We start from the raw sequence: 27729 nt of genomic DNA on the forward strand, positions 1-27729 counted from the left end.
CCCTGACTGGGAATTGAACTGGCGACCCTTTGGTTTGCAGGCCAGTGCTCAATCCACTTTATGTCAAAATTTTTAGGAGAACGACAGGGAGGTAAATTGACACATTGAGTTCCAACAAAGCCCTGCTAATCTGGAAAGGTAAGTGAGGCTGTTTCTGGGTGTATGAAGCACATGTGATGGAAGACAAAGGTGAAGCAAATGCCCTGTGGTCACTGTGTGTCCCAAGGAGGCTGGCTGTGACCCTCACTGTCCCCTCTCCTCCTGGGCACAGATTCTCGGTTAGTGACTGGGGGTCATGGAGGGAGCATGTGAATTAACAATAACAGTAACAATAATCAAAACAACAATACTAATGCTGCTAGCTGTGATGTGATAGTCTGACTCAAGCCCTGGAACAGAAAAACCACATTGTTGGGAGAAACTACTGGAATCGGAATGAAATCTGGAGTTCAGTTCAGGGCAAAGGACCAGAGCTGCTTTCTTGGTTCTGACAAATGTGCTGCAGTGACAGGTGCACATGAGGGAAGGTGGCGGGGGACCCAGGGGACCTCTCTGTACTATTTTTTGCCACTTGTCTCTAAGTCTTAAAATTATTCCAGACTTGTAGGCACAAAATAGTCACAGGGATGTAAAGTACAACATTGGGAATAGAGCCAATAATATTGTAACAACTATGCACGGTGCCAGATGGGGACTGGAAATAATCAAGGGGAACATTTTTTAAGAATAGGACTGTCCAAACCACTATGCCACACACCTGACACTAATACGAAATGCCAACTATCATTGAAAAAAATTCTAAAACTTTAGATTTTCTTTTAGAAGTAACTGAATGAAAAACAAAATAACACAAATGATCACAAGTGCCCTGGCTAGTGTGATTCAGTGGACTGAAGGCCAGCCTGTGAACCAAAGGGTTGCCGGTTCAATTCCCAGTCAGGGCACATGCCTGGGTTGCAGGCCAGGTCTCCAGTAGGGGGCCCTGGAGAGGCAACCACACACAGAGTTTCTCTCCTTCTCTCCCACCCTTCCCCTTTGTCTAAAAATAAATGAACAAAATCTAAAAAAAAATCACAACCAACCCCTTAAACCCTAAGTATCTTAAGAACAGCAAAGGAGAATTTGAACTTGAAAATCACCCAAGAAAACACCCTCTAGAAACATTAGAAGTCAAGGTAAAATGCAACACATTAGCAAAGTGCATCCATGACTGTTCCAAGGCGGAGATTACAGGCATAGCAGAGTATGCCAGCAGGAAGTGCTTGCCAGCAAAGCCAAGCCAGCACCGAGTGGCACTTGGCACTGTTACCTGCAGAACTATGACCATGGTGAGGAACGAGTACACTGCAGCTGTGACGGGGGACAGAGAGCTGCCGTCAGACTCCGGGACATCAAACAAGGCTTTCTTCTCTTGATACCGCTGGACCCACAGTCCATGTCCTGTAGTGCATTCAATGAGAAACGTCATTTAGCCGATGACACAATAAGAACACTGCAAAGTGCAAATTAAGGCGAAACTTGAAGACTAGGACTGGACGCAGGTACAAGAGGCCAGAGGTGCCTGCCTGTCAGCTAAGAAAGCAAAGCTTGTGGTACTGTTGGTGCCCGAGAGCGACTGCTGGGGGGCTCTGGGACCAGGGCTCCCGCTCACATCCGGTTTCCCACTGTTGACTCTCATTGCACCACCGGTCAGGGTGCAGGGATCACAGGGCTGCTGGCAGCTGCCAGTGAGAACCTTCCGGAAAGGAATTTCCCAGTGCAGCGGGTGCCTCACAAAATCCCAGCCTCGTCAGCAGGCTCTGAACACTGCCCACGATTGTCCCTCCTTGGAGATTCAAAAGTCACATGTCTTAGACTCTGGGAAGCCCAGGGCAACACACACTACTTCATCAACTGGTCTCACAGCTCTCTGATAACAGGAGCCCTTTACCTACCCTGTATGCCTGTCTCTGTCACCAGAGTGCTGAGGCCACGTCAAACATACCTGCCTGGGTGTGGTGGAGGTCACGCATCCCGAGGTCCGACACCCTTCCCTGGGAGGAGCTCCCAAGGTCAGGTGTGAGGCTGTCATGGACTGCAGAGCCCCAGAGCCCACCTCAAACTAACTGCCAGCCCAGCCCCATCCTAGCCTCCAAGGAATTTTCCTCGTCTTTTCACGGAATTCCCGGTTAGTAGCATTTAGGTTTCCCCTGCTCCTTCAACTCCTGGTTCATTGCCAGGTTCTGGACACTCTGGCCACTGGACTCCTTACAACTACAGTGGACCATTCTTCCACTCAGGAAGCTTCCAATTGGAAAAGTAGCACACAGGGCCAAGCCCACTCATCTGGACATCTCGGCCAGTGACAGAGGTGCCATTTAACTTCAGGGTGTGGAAGTGAGTTACAGAGAGCCTACCAGGCTCACTGGAGCCTGTCCCGTAGAGGAGACTTACCCACCGCCGACGTCAGAGACATGCAAATGAGGAGGAGGACGCACCAGAGGACGTCGCAGTTCATCTGCCTCTCCAGCTGGCTGCGCTTGTAGCGAGGCCCGCTGTTGTTCAGGAGCGCCTTGGTTTCGTGTCCTGTGGGGGAGGGGGAGGAGCGCCGGGAGTCGGAGCCCGGCAGAGAAGGGGCGTGTGGTGCTGACGCCGGGAATTGTGGGAATCGGAGTACAACACTGGTATTGAAGGATACTTACGGGACAGTGTACTTACAAAAGAGCAGGGCATAAAAATAATCTGAAATAAGTGGCAACCGTGGAGCCACGTGGAGTGAGAGGCTAGGAGAGAGCACTTTTGGTCAAGATGTTATCATATATTGGGCTTCTTTCTCTTTCCTTTGTTTTCCAAGTTTTCTACAATGGGTCTATGCTACTTTCTTTTTTAAAGATTTTATTTATTTATTTTTAGACAGGGGGGAAGAGAGGGAGAAAGGGAGGGAGAGAAACATCAATGTGTGGTTGCCTCTCATCCGCCCCCTACTGGTGACCTGGCCAGCAACCCAGGCATGTGCCCTGACTGGGAATTGAACCAGCGACCCTTTGGTTCTCAGGCCAGCACTCAATCCACGGAGCCACACTAGCCAGGGCTGCTACTTTTGTAATCAGAAAAAAATATAAACAAGAAGCCATGCCTGAGAACATACGGGACAATGTGTCGGGCCAGCACCGTCCCAGACCAGGGGCCCACCTGCGTAGATGACGATGCCAACGACGGCCTCCGTGTTCCTGATGGTGCAGCCTCGAAGCAGCAGGTTCTCCTTGTGCAGCCCAGCCTTCTTCCCATTGTCGTGCACACTGTTGAGGAATGTCTGTCACTCATCATTCAACACCTCCATGCGCCTCATATCCCAAGTAGCAGTGCGTCGGGGAGGGAAGGCTGGACACAGGGCTGGAAGGGGGAAGGGGGGCCCTGGAGGAGACCGCTTGCCTCAGTGGCTTCTACAAGAGCTAGAAGAGCATGAGCACGGAGCTCATGTTCACTGCTCTGAGGGTTTCGAGAAGCATCTCCAGAGCTTGTTTACTTTGCTGATGGGCTTTGGGAAATCTTAAAGAGATGTGTGTATCGGTTGCTGCCCAGATTCCCCGACGCAGGGCTCCTGAAACACTCGTAAACAGGGGTGCGAGGAAGAGCTTTTGTTTTAATGTTTGGTCTTTGATCTCAGTTCCCGGCACAGAGCAACTCAAACCCTTGTCATTTCCTGCATGGTAACAGTACCCAGGGCACCTTTTGTCCTAACACTTGGCTTTTGATGCTGGTTGTTCCTGACATAGACTATGAAATGCCCTGAAATTTCCTGGGTGATGTGAGTGTCTTTTGTTCTAATAAGGTGACTCTGGGTGGGCTTGTGGGTGTGGGCTGCTCAGCAGAAAGACTTCCATGAAACACGCGGGGCAGCTGGAGAGTGGGAGTCTCCCCGCCCCTGCCCAGGCGCCTTGCACTACACGTCTCCTCTGGATGTTCATCTAAACCCTTCATCACCTCCTTTCGTCAAACAGGAAACTGTTTTCCCATGTTCTGTGAGCCACTCCAGCAAAGTAACTGAACCCGAGGAGGAGGAGGAGGTCGTGGGGAACTCTGCTTGGTCAGAAGCACAGGGGACAAGCTGGATTTGGGACTGGCACTGGCCTCTCAGGTGGGGACCGTGTGTCAGACTGAGCTCGGAAGCTGTTGGGTCTGCGCCAACTCCAGGCGGACAGTGTCGGGGCTGAGTGGGGAAACCTCTCATCAGAACTGGGTGTCAGGATTTCATCTTGCTGTGACCTCGGGGACATGCCACAGCCAGAGAGGCAGACCTGGGAACGTGGGACTGACTGGGGAGCTGACTACCAACCCACCACCAAGAAGACCCCTGCTACTTGGTACCTTAGTTACAGACATACAAATATTCCTCTGAAGCAGAATGGGATTGGCTTCAGCAACATTTTCTACATCCCATTTTCTCCTACAAAGTCATAACGTTACCGGAAATGTTAATGCATTAAATTTGAAATGTCATAAATCTCATGAGGTAATTTTCTAAATTTGGTTTCATGGCAAGTTAGAGTCAGAGGGACAGTCCCTGTTTAAGCCACTGGATTTGCAACTCCTCCTTCTGGCACACGAGGGATGGCCACATTGTCACCATGCTGGACCACACTGAGACAGGCATGCCCCAAGGAGCCTGATGAGCAGGTCACAGTGGAAGGCCCTGGAGACTTCTCAAATCGGGGCCCAGACTAACCTACACCAGGGGGGCCTTTCAAGAAGCCACCTTCTCGAACCTTCAGTGGATAGTCCTGGCTACCCCTCCCCAACACCACAGCCTCAGTGTTTTTAAAAATATTTATTTTTAGAGAGAGGGGAAGCGAAGGAGAATGAGAGGAAAAGAAACATCAATGTGTGGTTGCCTCTTGTGCGCCCCCTACTGGAGACTTGGCTCGCAACCTAGGCATGTGCCCTGACTGGGAATCGAACCAGTGACCCTTGGGTTCGTAGGCCGGTGCCCAATCCACTGAGCCACACCAGCCAGAGCTCCCCTGTGGTCCTCGAAGCTCACCATCTCCCTGAACGGTGCCCTTGGCCTGGACCCCAGAGCAGATCGGGGGACAAGCCCTTCCTGTCACACCCAGCACCTGGTCACCGGCACGAGGGCAGGTTTGACTCTTGGCCTCAGACGCAACCCGTGTTCTTCACAAGCAGGGAAACGAGTATATTTCCCAGTGCAACAGAGAAGCTAAAGTCAAGGCCAGAAGGCTACTGGGGACGCGTCTTCCGCAAGCCTGTTAGGTAGCACCTTCACCTTCGTTCCTCTGTGGAAGGCACCATGTAGGAGGTACCCTTTCAACACCATTAACGACCCCCGTTGGCAAGTCCGGACAGAGTCAGAATTTGCTTTCAAAAGCCATTTAAGCCTGAGCACCTCATGGCCAGCGAAAAGCATCGCAGAGACCAGCCTACGTGACACTGGACTTGAGACCCTGTGCCATCGTCTGGAGTGCCAGACTGTCCGCCACCACGGCACTCTCAGTGTGTGACAACCGGACGTGAAAATTACTTCTCAGGGGCGGATAATTATTTCTCCCTGACGGCCAGACCTGAAAATTATTTCTCAGTAAAGGACACATCCTCTCCATCAAAGTTCCAGTCACGGGTACTCAGAACAAGAGACAAGCCCGATAGAAACTAGAAAGCTATTATGTTAAGCTTTCTCTGATGTGACAGGGTCATACAACCACTGTGCTTCTCATTCAGACTGAGTCACACCGGAACTCATTTGCCAGTGATGAGGGACACAGCCACTGGGTGGCAGATGCCAGGGGACAAATCCACTGTTCCCAGGGTCACAGTCCTGAGGGAAAATCCCCGTGTCAGAAGCGGAAGGGAAGGAGCCCAGGCCTCAGCCAGACGGCTGAGAAACTGAGGCACCCAGCAGGCGCTCGGCAGCTGACCATCACCTTGAACTTGTGACAGGAGAGTCCCGCCGAGGGCGGAGACCAAGCAGGCACGAGCAGATCCCAGAAAGATTCACAGGAGAATATAAAGCTATCAAGCTGCCTACCACTTTCTTCTGGGCTGACCTGTGCCTGCCAGGCAGAATCCCCTATGTTGACATTGAACTCCTGGTCCCTCAGTATAGAACTCTATTTGCAGTTAGGTCTTTGAAGAGGTAATCAGCTTAAAATGAGGTCAATGAATGGGCCCTGATTTTATGTGACTGGGGTCCTTATAAGAAAGAGAAGTTTGGACACAAAGACAAACAAGCATAGAGGTCGTGACCATGTGAAGATGCAGGAAGAAGACGGCCGTCTACAAGCCAAGGAGAGAGGCCTCAGAAGACACCTGTCCTGCTGACCCCTGGACCTTGGACTTCTAGCCTCCGGAACAGAGACAATTAATTGCTGTGGTTTAAGCTGCTCGATCTGCGGTCAGCCTGAGCAAGTGGGTACGACCTTTCATGTTTCACCCCAGCCACTGAGAGGCCTCTGACCCCCTCAGACCAGTCCCTTCTAAATCAAGACTGTCCAGAAGTACAGCATGACGGCAGGGCTCCCTGGTGACATGTCCTGGCCGTCAGCAGATGCAGGACGCAGGCCCACTGGGAAGAGGCAGAGTTCAGCTGGTACAGGGCGGCGGCCGGGATGGTCTTTCTCACAGATGCTACATCTCCCTGGCAGCAGCTGCTCTTGGTGATGGGTCCTGCATGCCAGCGCTTGTCTGTTTTGAGTCCTGGCACTCACAGGTGCTGACAGTGGCCGCAGGTGATGGCAGGTGTTTAAACAGGAGGTGCAAGGTGTGCTCACTGCCACCGGGTCCCCTCCAGGGCCACAGGTTTCACAGTCTGCAGCCGACCCTCTTCCGGGTGGTCATGTTGCCTCCAGCACCCAGAGACCTGGGTGGGCTCCATGGCCCCCCCCAGTCACTGGGACCAGCATCCTCGGGGGCCTTCTGACCCCTCCTCCCTAGTTTTTATATCCATTCAAACAGCAGCCCTCTATCTTCACCTCCTGCTGGGCTGTTTCCGAGTCTTCCCCTCCTCGCTCTTTCCGTGCAGAACTGACCTCGTTCAGCCTTCGGGTGGCCAACCACCTGCCACACACCCCTTCCTGGCCCTGTCGCCACGAGCCTTGGTCCCTCCTGTCATCTGAATGCCACTTTCTCCTGGGAGCATCCCATGGGAGCCGCTCACTGCCTGCAGGGTGCTGCTGCCCCTGGCCTGCTCTGCCGGCTTTTGGTTCCAGCCGCCTTGTACTGCGCTGCCAGCTCCCCATGCCACCCTCGTCCCAGCTCCGAGTGGTCTGCCCCGCCCCTCCCCCACCCTTTCCCAGGGCTGCTGAAGGAGCTAAGCCAGACCCCCTCCCTGCAGACACTTCGGGAAGTTTCTAGCGTTGACAGAATCTTACCAACCAGTCCTGTGAGCCACCAAGCTGGGCACCTCTCCTGAAGGGCTACAAATGCAGCGAAGAACAGCAAATGCTTATTTTAGAACTCTGTGTGCAAACAGGTGACTCTTGAACAACACGGATTGGAAATGTGTGAGTTCACTTACACGTGGATTTTTTTTCAATAAATGCTGTAAATTTATTTCCTCGTCTGTATAATTTTCTTACAGCATTGCTTTCCTCCCACTTTATCGTAAGAGTGCAGTATGCTAACACATATAACATACAACATATGTGTCGATACACTGTGTATGTTATGGGTAAGGCTTCTGGTCAACAGCTGGCTATTACTGGTTAACTTTCTGGGGAGTCAAAGTTATACGAGGGTTTTCCATTACGTGGCGGTGGCCAGCGCCCCTAACCCCGTGTTGTTCAAGGTCAACTGTGGACTCTGTATAGCATCTGTCAAACAGAAGGACAAGCTCAAGACGACAGATGACACTCACATGCACCCACGGAACCTGCTCAGGTCGTTGTTCGGCTTCTCACACTCGATGACGCTGGTGAAGGTCAAAGGGTCAAATTCGGAGACCTAGAATGACAGCACGGGCGCGTTAGAGAAATTGGGGCTCAGACTGCTCTGTCCCAGGGCCCTCGCCTTTCTGGGGTGCACCCCTGGCAGGGGAGCCCCAAATTGGAGACTGCTCAGCGCCTACACCTCCATTTTTTAAAGAAAGATTTTGTTTATTTAGTTTTTAGAGAGAGAGAGAGGGAGGGAGCAAGAGAGGGAGAGAAACATCAATGTGGGAGATACATCGACTGGTTGCGGCTCATGCGCCCCCTACTGGGGACCTGGCCCGCAACCCTGGCATGTGTCCTGATGGGGAATCAAACGTGCGACCTTTTGGTTCATAGGCCAGCGTTAAATCCACTGAGCCACACCAGCCAGGCTGCACCTCCATTTTTATCGGGAATGATCACTCATCACTGGAGAGCACGGCTGCTGAGTGAGGAAGCTGCAGAGCTCAGAGCACGATGCAAACTAACAGGACTTGAGGTCAGAGCAAAGGAAGCCGCTAGTGAGAGGGAGGGGTGGCTGCATTTTGGGGGGTCGATCAGTATCTCCCCACTTCCTACTGGAGAAGCAAATTCCACCTGGAGAAGAAACGTATCCTGAGGCATTTCTCAAGGTGCGCTAAAAATCCTTCACAGGTATTCGATGAAAAACATTTAAACCGCCAGTGGGTACGCCAACCTCTGTATTCTTCTGCTCAATGAAAAAGAAATGAGCAAAGAAAGCCTTTTGTTTAGAATCTAGCCTTTGACAGATATGTCGGGTGAAGAAGAGACTGGGGTGGAGAGAGGAACAGGGGCGGGGAGGAGGAGACCGGAGGGAATTCAGAGCGTAAGCCTTTAGTACAGAGGAAAGGGCTTTATCATCAGCCCCCTTTGACCGAGCTTGTCAGTCTTCTCTCCACACAGTGTCACAGCTCGGGGGGGGGGGGGGGGGGGGCAGTGGAGCCGTCTGTGCTCACAAGAGCTTATTGCAGAAGAAGTGCAAGTGATTAAAAGTCACAGAAATGGGACCTGGCTGGTGTGGCTCAGTGGATTGAGCACAGGCCTGTGAACCAAAGGGTTGCTGGTTCGATTCCCAGTCAGGGCACATGCCTGGGTTGCAGGCCAGTTCCCAGCAGGGAACCCATGAGAGGCAACCATACATTGATATTTCTCTCCCCCTCTCCTTCCCTTCCCCTCTAAAGATAAATAAATAAAATCTTAAAAACGTCACAGAAATGGCACCGATATCGGTGACACCACCCCAGGTCACAACCACTCGCTCCGCCATGAGAGTGCCATGAGAGTGCCCTCCTCCGCGCAGAGCACGGCGGTCTCGGGAACTAGTCAGAAGTCATTCCGACTGTTTCCAGGGGCATCATGTACGTGAAAGGGGGGACTTGCTGGGTGATGTCAGCTCAATTCAATAGCTGGAACTGCAATGCCATTTTAAAAAGCTCTTCTTGTGTTTTATTTTATTTTAACTGGTTAATTAGTTAGTTAGTTTATTTATTTATTTAGAGGGGAAGGGAGGCAGAAAGAGAGGGAGAGAAACATCAGTGTGTGGTTGCCTCTCGTGCGCCCCCTACTGGGGACCTGGCCTGCAACCCGGGCACGTGCCCTGACTGGGAATGAACCAGCGACTCTGTGGTTCGCAGGCCTGTGCTCAATCCACTGAGCCACACCAGCCAGGGCATATTTTATTTTGTTTTTAATCTTGGCCCGAGGTTATGCTTTATTGATTTTAGAGAGAGTGAAAGGGAGAGAGAGGGAAAAGAGGAGAGGTAGAGAAAGAGAAACATCGATATGAGAAACATTGATCAGTCGTCTCTTGTACATGCCCTGACTGGGGATCGAACCCACGACCCTCTGGTGCTCAGGACGGCTCTTCTTGAATTTTAATTAGCCATCCGTCCTCTCTCCTTGGACTGCAGTGGCCTCCTGGGCTCTCCCCACAGTGAGGCTTTGCTTCGAGCTGCCCTGTGTTTATTGCAACCTGTGCGGGTGATCCGGAAGCCAGCTGGCCGCTGTCTGCAGGGCCGATAGCGCGTCTAGGACGGCCGGGAACCGAGCGAGTTCCAGAGCACGCCAGAACTGTTCTTGGCAGACGAGGAGGGGAGCCGGAAAACGGTCCATCTGTTTACGGTTCTTTCTGAGCCAAACGTAATGCCCTCGGCCCAGAAGCGGTAGGACTTTCCGTCTCTGGGACTGGAGTGCCGCACTGGCTGCAGCGAGCCACCGACAACCACGCGCCCCGGGCACCTGTGACCGTGCCCCGGACGCCTGCCTTCACCTGCCTCCTCTGCAACCAGGGAGGCTTTTTGGAACTGGAGGCATCTTTAGGGCTGGGTGGAGGTATGTTTCCCCACCTGCACCCCCAAAGTTCATCTGTCAATACCCTAGCCCCCGAATGCAGGCTGACTGGTGTCCTTGTGAGACAAGGACATCTGGACAGACGCTGGCAGAGGGATGACCGCGAGAAGAAAAAGGGAGGAGGCAGCCGTCTGCAAGCCAAGGAAAGAGGCCTCCGAAGGAAGCCACCCTGCGGACGTCTCGACCTTGAACTCCCACCCTCCTGCACGGTGGGAAAACCGGTCTCCTGGCTAAGCTCTCCGGTCTGTGCTGTTTTGTTACTGCAGTGCGAGCAACTGATACAGCAGCCGCCTCTAAGGTTTTTTATTTGAAAGGCTTTCCCCGCTGGGGCACGTCTTTCAGATGAGAAAGTTCTACCTGTATCAATTGTTTCTGACTTACTCGGCAATGGAATAACACCCCCATGTGTGAAATAGTTTAGTGAGCCGTCCGTCTGCCCGGCTGCCTGTCTGCCGCATTCTAAACCGGCTTCTTCAAGGTCAGGACTTTGTCACCCAGCAGCCAACCCTGCCTCCTGCAGGCTGGACACAGTCAGAGGGTCCAGTGCAGCCTTCTACTCTGAGCATGCTAACTCCAGGGATTTTATTTTATTTTGTTTTTTTTATCCTCGCCTGGGGACATGCTTATTGCTTGGAGAGAGAGAGGTCAATGTGAGAGAATCATCAGTGTGAGAAACATCAATCAGGTGCCTCTCATACACACCCCGACTGGGGACTAAACCCACAACCCAGGCACGTGCCCTAACTGGGAATCGAACCCGCAACCCTTTGGTTTACAAAATGACACTCCAACCCACGGAGCCACACCAGCCAGGGCCAAGTCCACTTATTTTACAGCAGATACACAGTTGGGGAAGATAAAAAGTTCAGGAGAGGATGGGGGTGGCGGCTATACAACAATAAAATCAACAGCACAGAACCCCAAGCTTAAAAGTGGTTCAAACGGTGCGCACATTTTACCCCAATAAAAAAAACAAGTGAAAGAAAGCAGGTGTAAACGCACAGTGAGAACTGGCTGTGAGCACAGTGATTAACCACCGAGTAGAAGGCGGCCCGGAATGCCGGCACCTCCCCGCACAATCTCAAAGTGCCTCACTCATGAGCAAGTAATTCCTTTTTCCCTTTCATCACCCGAGTTATGTAATCATAGAAGCACAATTGCATACCTAACTCCGGCGACTCGCTGTAACGAAGATAAATAAGAATCTATATTGGGGAAAGTTCTGTTTCTCAAATCCCGAGATTTAACTAGTGATTCTGCTTACGGCTATTTCTTCTAAAAATAAGTTACCTGTTCACCAGTTACCACTACTATTGGTAGTAGTAACTCACTGTGCTGTAAAAAAGATGTTAGAGATGAAAACCGTGTTTTCTTTGGCTACTGGGCATCACAGAGCCAGAGAGAGGGGTAAGGAGGGACAGCGAGAAGGAGAGAGACATTGAGGTGAACGGAAACATCGATTGTTTGCTTGTCTCTCATATGCTTCACGACCAGGGACTGAACCCGCAACCCAGGCATGTGCCCTGAGTGGGAATTGAACCCGAGACCTTTCACTTTGCAGGACGATGCCCAACCCACTGAGCCACACTGGTCAGGGCCCCCCAAAATGGGAGGCTGTGCGGGGAATGTGTTTCAACATCCTGACTCCAATAAATTACTACTAATCTCCAGTTATCTCTGGGGAAGCAGATGCTGAGGCCCCGCAGGTGTCTATGCAGCTGGGGTGTTATTTCTGTGAAAAACAGAGAAGGCTGCACTTGGGAAAACGTTCAGCTTCCTGCCTTCACTCACGGAGACCATCAATGCATGAACAGGAAAAGAGGACGCTATGTTTAAGAAAGTGAGTATATGACCAATTCTACAGACATTTCCAAAGCAACTAGAGTGTCTCAAGGTTTTCATGTTTCCCGGAACAAGTCAGTACCCCCCTCCCACCTTCAGCAACAGCTGTGGCGGGGGGGTTACCATGGTCACCCCAAGTGCAGTCAACCCCAGGAGCCCCGGAAGTTAGTCCGGGCTCTTCTAGTTGATAAATGCTGAGTCTTTGGTAGGTGAAGAGGGGGCACTTGAATTTGCATCTCCAAGGTCTGCGGAGCCCAGTGAACCCACGATTCTACAGCATGCAGAGCAAGAGCGGCCAATGATTTGGAGCTGGGATACCCCCCAACTCCGGACCACGCGTGCCCCCGCATTAAAAAGTTCACCCTTCCTGTTGCTCTACTCCAAATGTTTCTCAAGCTTTGGTGGACGAAATGTTATATGACCTTAACGGGCAGGAAGAAAGAGGCCAGGTGGAGACACCCTGGAGAGCCCCTGGCCCTGCCTTTGAACTTGCACTTCTGCTAGAAAACGCAGCAGCGGAGAGCCCTGCGAGCAGGTACCCCGTCCTTCCTTCGTCCACGCTGGGCAACCCCTCCAGGGGGGAGCAGGTAGAACAGGTACGAGTGCAGCTGCTGCGCCCCCTGCTGACCACACCGGGAGGTGCAGTGTGGGGTTCCACGGTGCCCAGACCGGTCGCTGCACGGATGACTGACTCATGGGGAAGATTCTGTGACCCGTCTCGCACTTCACGTTAGCATCACACGAATTACTAGTGTGCGTATTCATGAAAATCAAAAGCAGGCCTCCTCCATCCCCAAAACAGACGCAGTGATGCATAGCCCATTAAAGCAGACACCATTATTTTTTATAATCATAAAAAAGGCGAAATAAAACAGTTTGACGTTGCTTTGCAGACGAGATAGGCAGGCGCCGCCCTCCACGTGGAGGTTTGGACGCATCGGGGGGCCGCTGAGAGAAGGCGTGAAGCCCAGCAGCGCCATCGCCCTCAACACCACGTGGAAACACCGGTGCGCCCCCCCCCGCCCCCGCACCTGAAAACACCCTTTTCCTCGCCCGTCAAGATGTTCCTGGTCGCAGGCCACTCGGAGTTCCCTCCACCTGCAGCCCAAGGTCGTCACCCCACCCTCGCACTGGCCCCGGGAGGGGGACTGTCTCTCGCAGCAGCGGAGGTGCATTTCCTCTGCGCCCCCGGCACGATTCCGGCCACGTGGGCAGCCACGGAGAGGCGCACACTTCCCCACCCGCTTTTCTCCCCTCTCCCGCCTCAGTCCCCCTGACTGTTTGCCCCCTAAATGTCAGGTCGTGACCGCCTCTGGCCTAGGCGGGACAGGCCCTCACGCACCCATTGCTGGCCACAGCGACCGGCCTCTCTGAACTACACCTCAGGTTCCTGGAGACCAGCCCACAGCCTGGGGCACAGACGCCCCAGGGCCCACAGGTGCTCATTCCCCAACAATCTGCAGTGTCCCAAGGGATTGGTCCCAGAGCTCCAAGCCGGGCTCATGGGGGTCCAGACCTCCTGCTTGCTGCACCCCTCAGCTGCCGCGGGGACAGATGGGACTGCCACAGGGGCCACGAGGGCTTCTCTGATGTTCCAGAAGGCACAGTGCCTCATTTACCAGGTGCGCACATCCCACGTGGGGGCGCAATAAAATGATTTCCTCATTTATTGAGGTTAAATATCTAGCTGCACATTTATTGACAAAGGATGAACAATATCTGAATCGACTTAGGCAGAGCATTTAACCCCAATAAACTGGAATAATTACCCCAAGGCTCATTTTGCATTTGCTCATTTTGATCTGCATTTACTACACGCCTGTGGGAAGTCAAAGAACCTCAGTGAGTACATGGATGAATAGACACGTGCAGTTAGTTACTTACTGCAAACACTGTGTCGCCAAATTGATACTTCTGAGGAGTTAACCTGAATGGGAAAGACACTGTCTGGTCCGCCAGTGGTCCCTGGCTCTGAGTGTTTTTATTACATAAATAAAAACCAGAGTGGGACCTCAGGTACTTTGATACTAGTGACGGGTAACACCTCACAGGGCAAGAAGCCTTAAGTCAAAGTATCTTTTCTCCAGTCGGTTCCATGGATACAGTGCTACCCTGGGAGTTTATGCCCCATACAAACAGGGCTAGGAGAGAAGTGGTTACAAAAGACATTTAAGTAACTCTTTCATCTACAGCAGCAGTAGGCGCGGCTGTAATCCTCAGCCCGCAGCAGGCTAGGGCAAAGCCTGGGCTGCGCATCCCACAGCACAGGACAGTGGGTAGCTACCTCTGATGCCGTCACCATCTCCAGAGCGACAAAGTGACAGAGGCCACGGGACAGGCATTAGGGGCCCCGGCAGGCCTTACAGGAGGCATCTGGAAGCTCCACGCCTTTGACAGCTCAGAGGGGAAACTGAGCAGAGGGTGTCTGGGTTGCTTGCTGCCTTCTCTTCCTAATCGCAAACCTGCCTGTCCTAAGAACAGGCATCATGAGAGATCAAGCAGACCTCTGGTTGTTTGACGGCAGAAAAGCCAGCCTTTCTCTCGTGATTCAGACCAAAAAATGAAAAAGCCTGCCTCCCATCCCTTTCCCTGCCTTCTCATCCTTTGTTCCCCTGCCTTCTTGCTGTTTCAGCCAAAAAGCCTCAAGGCTTTAGTTTGGATGATGGCAACACAGTTCAAAGGCTCAGAGAATTTGCAAAATCAAACGCCATTCCTTCCCTGCGGGCGCCCAGGGCTGGGCGCTGCCTCCGAGGGCCGTGTGACTGCCTCCTGGCCCCGAGTTCTCTTTGATTGGGTGTTTGAGAGAACCTGAGGACTGGCTGTGCCTTCAGACGCCAGGCAGGAAGAACTGTTTTATAGAAAACCGACTTCGAAACCTAAGTGAGAGCTGGTCTTGAAAACAGACTCTTAAAAGGATTTGTCCTTTATGCAACACGGTGCCGACTGTCCACAACGGTGAGCTAAGCTGCAGCGGCCGCCAGGGTCTGTGCCGGCCTCTCTGGTTCATGGCCACGAGCCACCAGGTCCCTCCTCCACCACCGTGGGTGGCTTGGTGGCACAAGCAAAGACAGGGCTGTGGGGGGTGAACCTGTCACGTCTCGGAAATCACTGAGGGAAATGGAGAAGCCTTCTTACCGAGCGCATGGAAGGGAACGCGAGCCTCAGTTGCAGTTATGAGAAAGGTCTCCCACGTGGCACCCACGCAGGAGGCAAACAGCTGGTGTGAGAAGAGAACTGGAGTGGAGGAAGGGAGGGAAGAGGTCAGCCCGGGCGCTCTTGTGCTCACTTGGGAAATGATGTGGAGATGATAAGGGCGGCGAGACCGTGAAATTCTACAGAACGGCCGGGCGAGCCCAGCCATCCAGGCTCAGGAGCCGTCCGGCATTTAGGACAGGAAGTTTGGACCCAACGGCCAACTGAGGGTAGAAAGGAACAGTGGACAATGTAATAAAAACACCTTCTGAAAGCTGCCGGAGATGCTTAGAAGAAGGTGAAGAATATGGCCCTGGCCGGGCTGCTCAGTTGGTTACAGCGTCCTCCTGATATGCCAAGGTTGAGGGTTCGATCCCCAGTCACAGCACATACAAGAGCCAACCAATGAAGGCATCAATGAAAGGAACAACAAATCGATGCTTCTCTCGCACTTCTCCCTCATCCCTCTCTCTCCCTTAACATCAATCAATAAGAAAATTAATAAAAAGAAGGTAGAGAATAATCAAACCAAGATCTAGAAAAGGCAAAAAGGGAACCAGGTCAACGATGGAAGCTCCGCACTCTGATGTGCCAATCAGGACACAAAAGTAAGTCCAGCCAGGTCTTTTCATGAAATTATAAAGATGGTCAGAATGAATTAAAGAACCCAAGCATGATGTTGAGAAGAAATACAACTAAAGCATATAGATACCAAAGAAAAAATGTGAAAAGGTGTCGCTGGCAAAGAGTAACAGAGAGCCAGTATACCTGTGCTAATATTAGACCAAGTGGCTTTGAACCAAATAGGATTTGTGTACTTAAAAAAGAGCAGCCCTGCCCTGGCTGGTGGTTCCCAGTCAGGGCACATGCCTGGATTGCAGGCCAGGTGGCTCACTTGGTTAGAGCATTGTCCTGACACACCAACGTTGCAAGTTCGATCTCCAGTCACAGCACATACAAGAGTCAACCAATGAAGGCATTAATAACCAGAACAACAAATCTCTCTCTCTCAAATCAATAAGCAAAAATTAAAGGGTTAATCTGCAATGGCCAAAGGAAAAAAATTCAGTTCATTAAGGAAATAGAAATAATTCCAAGTTTACAAAGTCCTCATGATGTTAACTTCAGAAGACAGGCTGCAAAAAGGAACAGAAAAAAGGAGACATAAACAAACCCACAGGCCTGGGGGGAGATGTGCTCGTCACTTCACAGTGTCTGAGAGAACAGTCAGGAGGCCAGGAGGGCACACGGGACTTTCGTGTTAACCCACCCGACCTCACGGGCTTACAGACACACCACACTCGACAACTGGAGACCCCGCAGTCTTCTAAGTGCGGCACGCACACTTACACGCACATTTACAAACGGTGGCTGTAGTCTGAGCCATAAAGCAAATAACAAAAAAGGGAAGGAAGGAAGAATTCAACCAAATCCCGGAATTAGCAACACGGGCATTTTAAACATTTGCTTTGAAGGTATGGAGTGTAATCCCAAATGAAGAAACTTCAACTAGTGAAAATAAACAGTCGCGGGAGCAATGAGGACATACATATCCCTAAACAATGTTAATTAAACGATGTGTCCAAAACGTGCTGAGGTAGGGTTGATTTTCAGGGATATTGAGAACTGTCTGCACATGGTACATATATTAAAAGGTGAAATCAATGGGCTCCACATCCCTCTTAAAGATAAGAAAACAGTAAATGAAATCTCAGGAAAGTTCAAGGAAGGTCACGTTCAGTATTGTTGGTCATCCGGAAAGTACACAGTCCACCACAGAGAGGAACCCCCATGTACCCACCTGAGGACCCCAGTAACAGAGTAAGTGCCGAGTGAGGGCGGGCTGCAGGGGGCGCTGGGGGGTCTCGGACACCGCCGGTGAGTAGGCGCTGCCCAGCGTTACCTAGTGAAGTTATAAAGGTGCAGACAGGCCCCTTCCTTGTTCCCAGGGACCCCCGTGGGGAGGCGGCCGGCCCTCAATCCAAAGCGAGGCTCTGCCGCGCAAGAAGCCCCGGGACGCAGACGGGTGTGGCCACGCTGGGGAGCAGGTGGCAGCTTCTCAGAAAGCTGGACACAGACCACCATGCGATCCAGCCGTTCTATCCCTGGGTATATTTTTGCTTCTCCGGGAGAAAGGAAAGCTAATCTGCGTACAAAGCCCTGTACAAGAATTTCCACAGCACCTGTATTTTTAACAGCCAAAAAAAAAACCACAACCCTTCAACAAACCAAATGCCTCCCCACAGATGAACGTATTACAAGGCACACAGTTGGGGTAAGCTGCAGAACGAGATTAGTACTAGCAATAAAAAGAAACTATTGATACAGCTAACAACTTGGATGAGGCTCAGACTGTTTGTACTGAGAGAAAGAAGCCAATAAGCCTACAGTAAGCCTAAGTATCTTATTGTAGGATTCCATTTCTAGAAACTTCTACAAAGTCCAACATTATCTGTCGTGACCAAAAGAGGCCAGTGGTTGTGTGAGGACCGAAGGGCGATGGAAGAGACAGCTTAGGACTAAGGGCTGTGGGGTATGTCAGGTACCTCGATGGTGTAGCTGGTAACCCTGGTGTGTAGCTATGTCGAAACTCGTCCAATTGTCCCATTAAAATATGCACAGCTTATTGTGTACCAATTACATCTCACTGACGCAGTTTAAAATTTTAAATCCTCACCGGGGGATATGTTTTACTGATTTGAGAGAGAAAGAGAGAGAAATATCGATCAGCTGCCTTGTGTATATGTCCCAACCAAGGACTGAACCCTCAACCTGGGTATGTGCCCTGACCAGGGATCGAACCTGTGAACTTTTGGTGTACGGGGACAACGTTCCAACTCACTGAGCCACCCAGCCAGGACTCCGTGGGGCGGTTTAAAATAATAAAAGGGCAGGTGAAGTTGGCACCTGAAAACGGACTAGCAAGCGATTTTTTCCCCCTCATGGCACTAATTTCCCCCGAGTCTTCATTCCTTAAACAATTCTTACAGAGCAGCTAAGAACAACTGTTTAAAGAATCGCCCGTCCTTCAGGAAGTTCACTGTCACCCGACCTCTCTGAGGCTATTCTCAGCTCAGGAGACAAGAAACTTAGTTCTGCAGGAAAATAAGGACGCCTCCACCCGCACTGAGCACCTTCTCGGGCAAAATTAATCTGCTCAGAGCAAGGGCGTTGCTTTTACAAGCCAAAAGTTGCTTGCACAGGGAATTCTCGAAATAAATTACTTCTGCGGGGACGCAGTATCCTTTTAATCCTAGATCATCACTTTCCCATCGGCTTGTTTGTCTCCTGAATGGTGGCGACTGGTGAGCCCGGCTCATCTCAGACGCCAGCACGTGGGTGGCAGTGACCCACCGGCCACTGAATACAGAACCGTCTTTCACTGAGCATGCGCGCTCAGCAGAAGAAACCGTGCCAGGATTCTTGTGACAGGTTCTGTGCCAGGAACCTGTCCTTATATATTTTTAAGGACTATTTATTTATTTTTAGAGAGAAGAGATGGGAGGAAGAAAGAGAAGGAGAAAAATGTGGATGTAAGTGAGGAGCATGGATTGGTTGCCTGTCCTAGGCCCTGACCGGCGAGCAAACCGACAACCCAGGCACGTGCCCTGACTGGGATTCGAACCAATGAACGTCTGCTTTGCCAGACGATGCCCGACCCACTGAGCCACCCCGCTCAGGGCCAGGAACCATTCTTTAAAAAAAAAATAAAAAAGACTTTATTTATTTATCTTTAGAGGGGAAGGGAAGGAGAGAGGGAGAGAAACATCAGTGTGTGGTTGCCTCTCATGCGTCCCCTGCTGGAAACTGGCCTGCAACCCAGGCATGTGCCCTGACTGGGAACCGAACTGCGATCCTTTAGTTCGCAGGCCCGCACTCAATCCACTGAGCTACACCGCTCAGGGCCAGGAACCATTTTTAATTTGCCCCCAAGCCTCACAACAGCACTACAGAGAAGGCATCTTCTTATCCAGGGAACAGTCATCCACTGGCCCAGGCCAACGAGGCAGGAAGTCTACCCGGCTGGAGGCAGCATTGCCTCTCCCCGCCCGACTCGTCCCCCCAGCCTGGTGTGCGTGTGAGGCCCCATTATTTTTACCAGGAGGGAAATGGGCATTCTGAACACTGACACAGGCGCCCCGCCTGTCCCCGGGTCTGCTGGCAGGGCGTCATTTCCAGGCAGCCTGTCACAGGGTGGGGGGAGTGCAGGACACTCACCACAGGCCTGGCCCTGCCTGAGCGGCTCAGTGGCTTGTTGGAGTGTTGCCCTGTAACTGAAAAACTGCAGGTTCGATTCCCGTCAGGGCACATACCTAGATTTCGGGTTTGATCCCCAGTCTGGCTGTGTGCAACAGGCAACCTAGTTTCTCTCTCATGTCGATGTTCCTCTCTCTCCTTCCCTCTCTAAGAGCAATGGGAAAAAAAGTGTCCTTGGGTGAGGAAAAATGAAAAAGAACAGGCACAAATGAAGACTCCCCATTGGTTGACACCCACGCCCCCCTCTCCCCGGAGCCTCCAGTCTTGATGCCCCAGACGGACAAACTGATCTCAGCTAAAAACCCAGCCCCGCACCACACCCGTCCACACCCAGAACACGGGGGCGGTCCCCACGGCGGCGCTGGTCCGACCTCGCACACTTCCTGCCTGGTGGTCAGGGCTCCAAAGCAAAGGATAAAGGCCGGATGGGCAAACCAACTGTTTGAAGTTCCATCCAAAACAAACCTAAACCCGAAATCCTTTGAAGCTGGTCTCCATCACCCCAAGGCAAGGGCTCTGTGTGCAGCCAGCGGCAGGTGCGCCTGTGGAAAAGCCGGGCCTCACAGGTGAGTGAGAACGATTGCTACCCCTTTCCCTCAACGACACAGGAGCCACAGCTGGATGCTTTTGTCGGGGGAGGCTCGTGTGCATGGACGTGACAGAGAGCAAAGCGTGAGCTCGGCCCACTTCTTGACTTACAAAGCCTGGTCCAGGCATGCCTACACGCCTGCCCTCTGGAACTCTCTGGAACTCTCTGGAGCCCACGGGAAGGCCTGTCCTCCCTGCAGTGACTCCCTGTCTGTAGTGGGCGGGGAGTGGAAGGCGCCCTGGCAGACAGACCCCGGGGAGGACTCCACTGAAAACCAACACATGGGAGCTGTTTGCTGCCGGTCTGGTCTCAGGCGGTGGAAGCACCCACCGGCCCCTGCAGTCACTTCTCCTGCACATTTCACCCCACGGGTTATTATTCGTTAGCCACCGCGAAAAAGCCCTGAACTTACTACAATAGTTATTTTAATCCTCACCGAGGATATGTTTACTGAATTTAGAGAGAGAGAGAGAAACATCGATCTGTTGCCTCCCGTATGTGCCCTGACTGGGGATCGAACCTTCCAACTCTTGGTGCACTGAACAACGCCCTAAACAGCTGAGCACCTGGCCAGGGCGCTACGGTTTTAACCTAATCTGGGGTTAAAATGTAGAACTGCCAGACGGCATGGTTTCCTCCACACTCCTGTTAAGAGTGTTTACTGACGTCTGCTTCCCCTACAGGCAGCTCTCCTTGTGAGGTCTGGCTTTGGTGAGTATCACAAGTGTGCAAATGTGGACACGGACCTCTCTGCCCCCATCTCCCCCTCGCGGTGGGAACACACACAAACGGAAAGCATCGGATAAATTCCTTAGTCCTTCTGGGCACAACGGGGAAAGAGAAACCAGGTTGGGGCACCTCGAAGAATTCAAATGCGGTGCACATGGGTATGGCGCCTGGCCCGGTGATGTGGCTAAGGGGGCACTTTCCCTCGGGGGGTGGGGGCTCTGCTCACAAGTCGGGGGGAGTGAAGCGCCAGGCAGAGACACCCGGTCGTGGAACCAAGAGTCCCCCAGTCCCCTGAGCACAGACTGGGCTGCCTGTCACCTGGCGCACAAGGCACACAGTAGGTGCTGGGTAACCAGTCTGAAGGAGGGTTCCTGATCCCCCAGACATGTGCCCTTGCGCCTCGGTCAGGCTCTGGAGCAGCGAGTCTCAGCCCCTCAGAAGACGCGTCACCTCTCCTACACATGAAGATGACACACTGAGGTAACTTCCTAAAGCAGCATCACTTGCTCTGGCTTTTGTTTGGCTTCTCACCCACCCTTCTTACACCCACGTGTCTGCAACACGCAAGCGATGGAGAGGCCGGGTGTGTCCAGGTCTGGGCCCTTCTGGCTAAATGTTACAATGTAGCGCAGCGTTTTGCAGACTCAGCAGGAAACAGGATGAGCTTGACTAGGCGACTGCAGAGAGAAATCACCATGTCATTGTGACCAAATCGTGTATCGAAGCTGTGGTCTCCTCCCAGGCGGAGCTTTGGGTGTGGAACTCCATCTGTTTTCCTTGCCTGGTCGAGTAAATGGAACTACCTGCGACAACCACAGCTCTAGGTGGTCTCGTTCTTAAAATACTGCCCCCCAAATGGTGAACCCCTGGAATCCAGTAACACAAACACCCACACACTCAATTGTGAAGAGGAACAGTGTCACCTGGAGATTTCTCATTGTCCACGCTTCCTGCTGGTCAGTTCCTACTATACACAGAGACTCACACCCAATGCAGTTTGTAATGCAATTCAACTACATTTAGGAAAGCTGGACGTTGATCAAATCTTTTGTTTTTAACAATGAAAATACAAAGGAAAACAGCATTTCACATTGTACACCACCACAAACAAACAAAAAAAAACACACCATTTTTAGCCACACAAACTACGTGATGTGAAACTTCACACAAAGAGTTTCCAAGTTTTCATATCCTGGAATAAAAATATTTTTGGATAAATGCTTCGGGTTAGCCTGGTATTATCAAGTTCGTGGCATTGAACTGATTGCAGAAGGACCATCCCACTTATTTCCAATTCCACAGGCTCAAGGAAAAGAATCTGGCAAAGCCACTAGGATTAGAAACAAAAAAAAGTCATATTATACAACCAAAATTACATCCCCATGAAGCAAACACAGTTGATATCATAATGCACGGTAAGTCGCAGATAATCACATCTCCCTCCTAACCAACTGCGGGATGTCCGCACTTGCTGAAATTAAAATTTCTCTCTAAATATAGTTAGTGGCCTCCAAGTCATTTTCTTTCCCCCAGTCTTTCCTGTTCCATATTTCATATCCTGCCACAGAAGTTTGTGGTTGTGAAATCTGACAATGAAAATGCCCCTCCATATAAATTACGGGCTTACTGACTCAACTTCAATTCCTCCAAGAAAACGGTGATTATTTCTGTACAGGCTAGAGATGGACGGATCCAATTAACAGACCCAGTGGCTGTCTCTGTTTGCCAGTTGGATGATAAATTGTTTCCTCCCTCCATTCCACAGCAGAGAAGGTAGCTAATTTAATTGAAGACTAACAACCCGAAATGCTAAAGGAAAAAGAATCTTGCGGACTGTACTTTTTCACCTCCCGTTTTCCTGTGCTACAGATCATTTCGGGAGCATGGGCAGGTGGAAACAAACAAAAATAGTATTTTTTCCTCCTACATTGTTGAAATTCTAAAGTCATTTTTTCCTGAGATCCTTGAATTATGTCAAGTAACTTGGGGGAGGATCACCGCTTCCCTGGAAAGGAGATTTGGATTCACTGCCCCAGGGCTCCTAGCGCACGGCAGGGTTGGCGGGAATGCAGTAAAACACCTGTGCACCCCTCACTGATGCGGCTCGGTGCACTGTGTCCACCCGCAAAGCGAAAGGTCACAGGTTCCCTCCCCAGTCAGAGCACATGGCTTGAGCTACATACAGGTTTGGTGCCCGGGTCGGGATACATACCAGAGGCGACTATGTTTCTGTCTCACATCAATGTTTCTCTCCCTCTCTCTCTCCCTCCCTTCCCCCTCTCTCTGAAGTCAATAAACTATGTTTAAAAATGTCTGTGTGAAACAGACGTGAAGTCTCAGAGCTGGGCTACATCTTGGAGAAGAAGGCCTCTCAGATTCCTTCTCGCCCAGGCGAGATTCCACACGAGTCTTGTTAGAAATGTTAAAATGTAGCACAGCATTTTACAGACCAGCTGTGAACAGGATGAGTCTGACAGGAACTCAAGGAATGAAGTGCAGCCAACTGCAAAGAAGAATCCAACTTGTAATTGACCAAACAGCGGATCTAAACTGTAGCTTAAGCCTGGGATGGGGAGAGAGCTTCGGATGTGAATCCCGTCGTCTCGCTTCATCGCTGCAAGGAGGTGAAACTGCCCCGGGACCACCACACCTTCTGTTTTGAACAGAGCATCCCAGGCCGAGGGCCCCTTGAGTCCCGTGACAGGCTTGTCCTTCTTCCCCAGCAGGAGCACGCAGCAGGCACGCACGCCCACGCGTGCACACGCCCACGCTGCCTGGGAACAGCTGGCTCTGGCAGCTTCGGTGGTAGCTCTTCCCTCCAACCTCACCAGTGAGGAGCAGATGGCCCCGGGGGTGTCTGCCTCTGGGATGTGGGCACTAATCCCAAAGGTCCTTCCAAGAGAGAAACTGGAAGGACTTTTTAAAAAAAATGTATTGATTTTGAAAGAGACAGGAAGAAACAGAGAGACATCGATCTGTTGTTCCACTTACTGACGCACTCATTGGTTGCTTCTTGTATGTGCACTGACCGGGAATTGAACCTGCAACCTTGACGCATCAGGACAACGGAGCTACCCCGCCAAGGCCTGGGGGGTCATTTTTGGTCAATAAATTAACCAACACAGAAGTCACCTCCTAGATGTGACCTGCCACTTCACGCCGCATCATTTACTCAACCCCTATGGCTCGCTCACCTCCTGCCTAACTTATTTGCACGGGTCGTAGGAACCCCACAGGGGCCCCAGGGTGCTTGCTTGTTTTCATCGGTACGGTGCCCAGAACTGTGTTTGGAGCCCAGTAACTGGTTGAAAAACTGAAAAAAAAAATTTTTTTTAAATGAGTCTCTGGGAAAAATGATTTTGAAGTAAGATTAGCCCCCTAGAAAGCTCCTAATGCTGCAGAAATGACTGTCCAGCTGTGACAGATGAACTAGAAACTTCTTTACTCACGTACAGGCTGAACGCATGCAGCTTCACACGCAGGGCTGCACGTCTGCGCGGATGCCCGGCGTCCCGCAAAGACCCGGACGCTGGAGGACACCCCCGCCGCCCCGATGCCACCCGAGCAGGTGGCAGAAGCCAGAACTGGCCCCCGCATCCGCCCTGGTTCGGGACACCTGGGCAGAGTCTCCTCACTTCACCTTTTCTGTTTCTTGTCCATAAAAGGGTGTGGAAATGTTGACCTCACAAGATTTGTACACAGAAATATGCATAGCGTTTTTAAATGTCTGTGGGACTACGGATGTGAGGCATGAAGCGAGGACACCCAGGAGTTATTACTGTGATAGTTTCATGTCTGGTGTTTGGGTCCAACTTTGAAAACGTCTACCACGCTTTCAGAGAGGGAAAGGAAGTGGGTGGGGAGGGGCGGAGAGAAACATCCAGGTGGGAAACAGCGAGCGGTTGCCTCCTGTTCGTGCCCCGACTGGGAATCGAACCCACAACCTTTTGGTGCATGGATGATGCTCCAATCAACTGAGCCACACGGCCAGGCCCGGGCCCAAGTTTTATAGAAGTTTATTTGAAGTCCCACTATCTATGTCTCCTTTGCCTGAGACCAGAGGGTTGCTGAGTGTTTTAAGTTCCTGGAGCCACTGGATTTGGGGGCCTGGACAGGCCACAGATGCCCCGCGGTCCAGCTTCTGGCCGCTCCATTCTGTTTGTCTAATGCTCTTCACTAAATAAACTCCTACGTCCACCTCTGAGACATCTTCTGACCTGTGTGCCTGCCTCCCATGGGTTGCACTCCGACCCTCCCCATCCTAGCCTTCACAGCATGACTCTGCCCCTCCTTCCGGAAGCCCCCCTGACCTGGGAGTCCACGTGCCTGTTTCTTAGCACCTTTCCATCAGCAAACAGGCCCGTCCTAAAGCACTTCTGGAGAGAAGAGGTGGAAAGACCGGTTACGTTGTGCCTTGTCAGCAGAGGGCGCTAGAGTGACATGGCTGGCGGCAGGGGCTGGCCTTCCAGTGAGGGGGTGTGTGATTTTATTCTTCACTGTCTGGTGCCTCCAGGTTTGTCCAGGAGGAGGACACAAGGCATGATTTTCTCGAGGGCTCGTGGACCCCCCTCCCACCCTAGCCTCTGTCCATGGCAGCGGCCAGGGCCGAGCACAGAGGGCTCCAGCAGTGCCCGGCAGCCAGCAGCTGGCCCTGACACCTCCCAGGTTCCCCAGCCCGGCACCTCCCTGCAGGTGGCTCCCCGAGCCCCTCAGGGTCCATTTCTGGCTGGCACAGCCCCTGCAGCTTCTCTGCCATGCCGTGGGCACAGAGTCAGCTGTGGGGGGGGGCACTGCACCCTTGGGGCTAGCTCAGCCCCTCCCCAGAGTTCGTCACATCAGACTTGCCCCTGACGCAGCACAGTGGTTTCTCCTCCCTGCCGGACCCTGACGGACGCACCCAGTCCCCGCTGAATGCCAAGGCCTCCCTCAGTTGTGCCAATCACATTGAAGTCCCCTCAGGAGCCCCCACTCATCATAGTGACCACACAGGGCTCCGAGTGTGACCGGGGTGGCCCTGCCCCTGCAGGGGACACTAGCTGACCCCACACTGTGCACAGAGCTGGAGGGCTGGCTTTCCGATTGCTGGGCTTCTGGAGGCCGGAGAGTATGATCTTTATTTCTCCTGGGGTGGTTCATGTATTTAATAATAATAATAATAATAATAATAATAATAATAAATTTCAGAACAATATAGGAAATGGTACAATAAAAATGTCTTTAGACATTCAAGGAAAGAGGGGAATAAAACAGAAAGTGAAAAAATATACCCCAAACAGGGTCTAGAATGTGCGTGCATACTGAAGACTTTGGGTGCCAAGAATATTTTTTGAAATCCGAATGGCTTTGGATGGTAATTTCAGCAGCTTTGACTAAATGACAGCTCAACTCCATCTCCTTCCTCACGCATTCTCGGGCCCCGCAGTAGTTGTCTGTCTGCAGCTACTGGTGCATTTTTAACGTGCAACTTGCAAACGCTTTGCAAACCGCGTTTGTTATAAAGCGTCCCTGAGCTCTGAAGTGTGGCCGCTGCTGTTTGCGGGAGCGTGGGCAGGCGAAGCTTTTGGATAAATATCACCCGGGTGTCAGTGGCTGACAAAACCAGGAGACAGGAAGCAGAGGCTTACTCCTGAGAGTGGACCAGCGAGACTCCTAGGGGGCCCTGCTGGCCCCGCACTCCAACCCCCCCACCCAGGGCTCTGCTCTCCAGGTGTGACGTTCACCGGACTCTGTGCGCCAGCCGGAGCATCACCCGTTGTGCGCTCCCGTGCACCGCTGTTCAGGTGACAGGCGGCCCCCTCCTCGTGAGGCTGCCCCTCTCACAGGGTGACGTCCAAGCCTGCCTCTGTTTCCCACTGACCCTGTGCTGAGATCGCTAGAACGGAGCGGGGACTGTCCCCTGGCTGGTCTCGGCTTAGTCCACACACAGCTCTGTGTCCCGGAGTATGGCTAAGAACTCGGTTCTGGGAGCCACATGGTGAAACCCGGCGTGAGGTCGACCTTAGGAGGCCATGCAGCAGCTGGGGGCGCAGGTGGGAGGGCAGCGAAGAACAGCGGGCCAGGTTCATTACCAGACCCCGGAGCCCATCAGCGGGGAACCTGGAAACCGCCTGCACTTGGCCTTGAGGGTCCCTAACCAACACTTCACCAGCTTCCCTAATTTGGGGGAAGAGTGCCCCATTGAAAAAAAACCACACTTTAATTTTTGGCACGATTTGCCTCATTCCAAGAAAGATTTGAGGAAGCTCACAAGCATATACTTAGCGTGAAAGAAGGTGAAAATGAGGAAACTGTGGTGAAGTGAGTGCACAGAGGTGTAAGCCAGATGCTGGCGGTCAGTTCAAGCACGTGGCCAGAGACACGCGTGATGGGGAGGCAGGGACGCGGCCCCCAACACCCCTGCCTAATGGACCCCTCGCCCCAAATGCCAGCAGGGTCCCGACTCCAAGGCCGGCTCCCCTGCGGGAGCGCAGAGGGTCCCCAGCAGAGGGAGGAAATCCCCCAGTGGGTGGCAGTGATTGACACCCAGCGGGTGACATTGGAAAACCTTCCGGGTCCCATCTTTCCTGAACCACAGAAGCTCCTGGTCTTAGGCATTTCTCCTTTTTTTAATCCTCACCCAGGAAATGTCTTTTTTTTTTAAATTGATTTTAGAGCAAGAGAAGAAGAGAATGAGCGAGAGAGGAAGAGAAACATCCACGTGAGAGAAACACGGATCGGCTGCCTCCAGTACGTGCCCAGACCGGGAATCAAACCTGCAGCCCAGGTGTGTGCCCTGACCCTTGGGCATTTCTTCAAGCTTCCTTCAGTGTGGGCTCAGGACGCAGGACAGAGCGGGAGTTGGAGCAGCCT

General features: G+C 52.1%; 1 protein-coding gene across 4 annotated transcripts in view; it reads right to left on the minus strand.

The window, feature by feature from the left end:
• Nucleotides 1-27729, minus strand: part of ATP10A (ATPase phospholipid transporting 10A (putative)) — a 102480-nt gene that overhangs the window by 30750 nt on the left and 44001 nt on the right. For all 4 annotated transcript variants that reach the window (XM_037132726.2, XM_037132728.2, XM_037132727.2 and 1 more), the window contains 4 exons: nucleotides 7850-7935; nucleotides 3172-3278; nucleotides 2434-2565; nucleotides 1310-1440 (listed from right to left, as the gene is read on the minus strand). In XM_037132726.2, the coding sequence (XP_036988621.2) occupies nucleotides 1310-1440; nucleotides 2434-2565; nucleotides 3172-3278; nucleotides 7850-7935 (456 nt within the window). The remainder of the gene's footprint in view (nucleotides 1-1309; nucleotides 1441-2433; nucleotides 2566-3171; nucleotides 3279-7849; nucleotides 7936-27729) is intronic.

Source organism: Artibeus jamaicensis, unplaced genomic scaffold (genome assembly GCF_021234435.1).
Source record: "Artibeus jamaicensis isolate MK-2021 breed Jamaican fruit bat unplaced genomic scaffold, CSHL_Jam_final scaffold_612, whole genome shotgun sequence".
Lineage (NCBI taxonomy): Eukaryota > Metazoa > Chordata > Mammalia > Chiroptera > Phyllostomidae > Artibeus > Artibeus jamaicensis.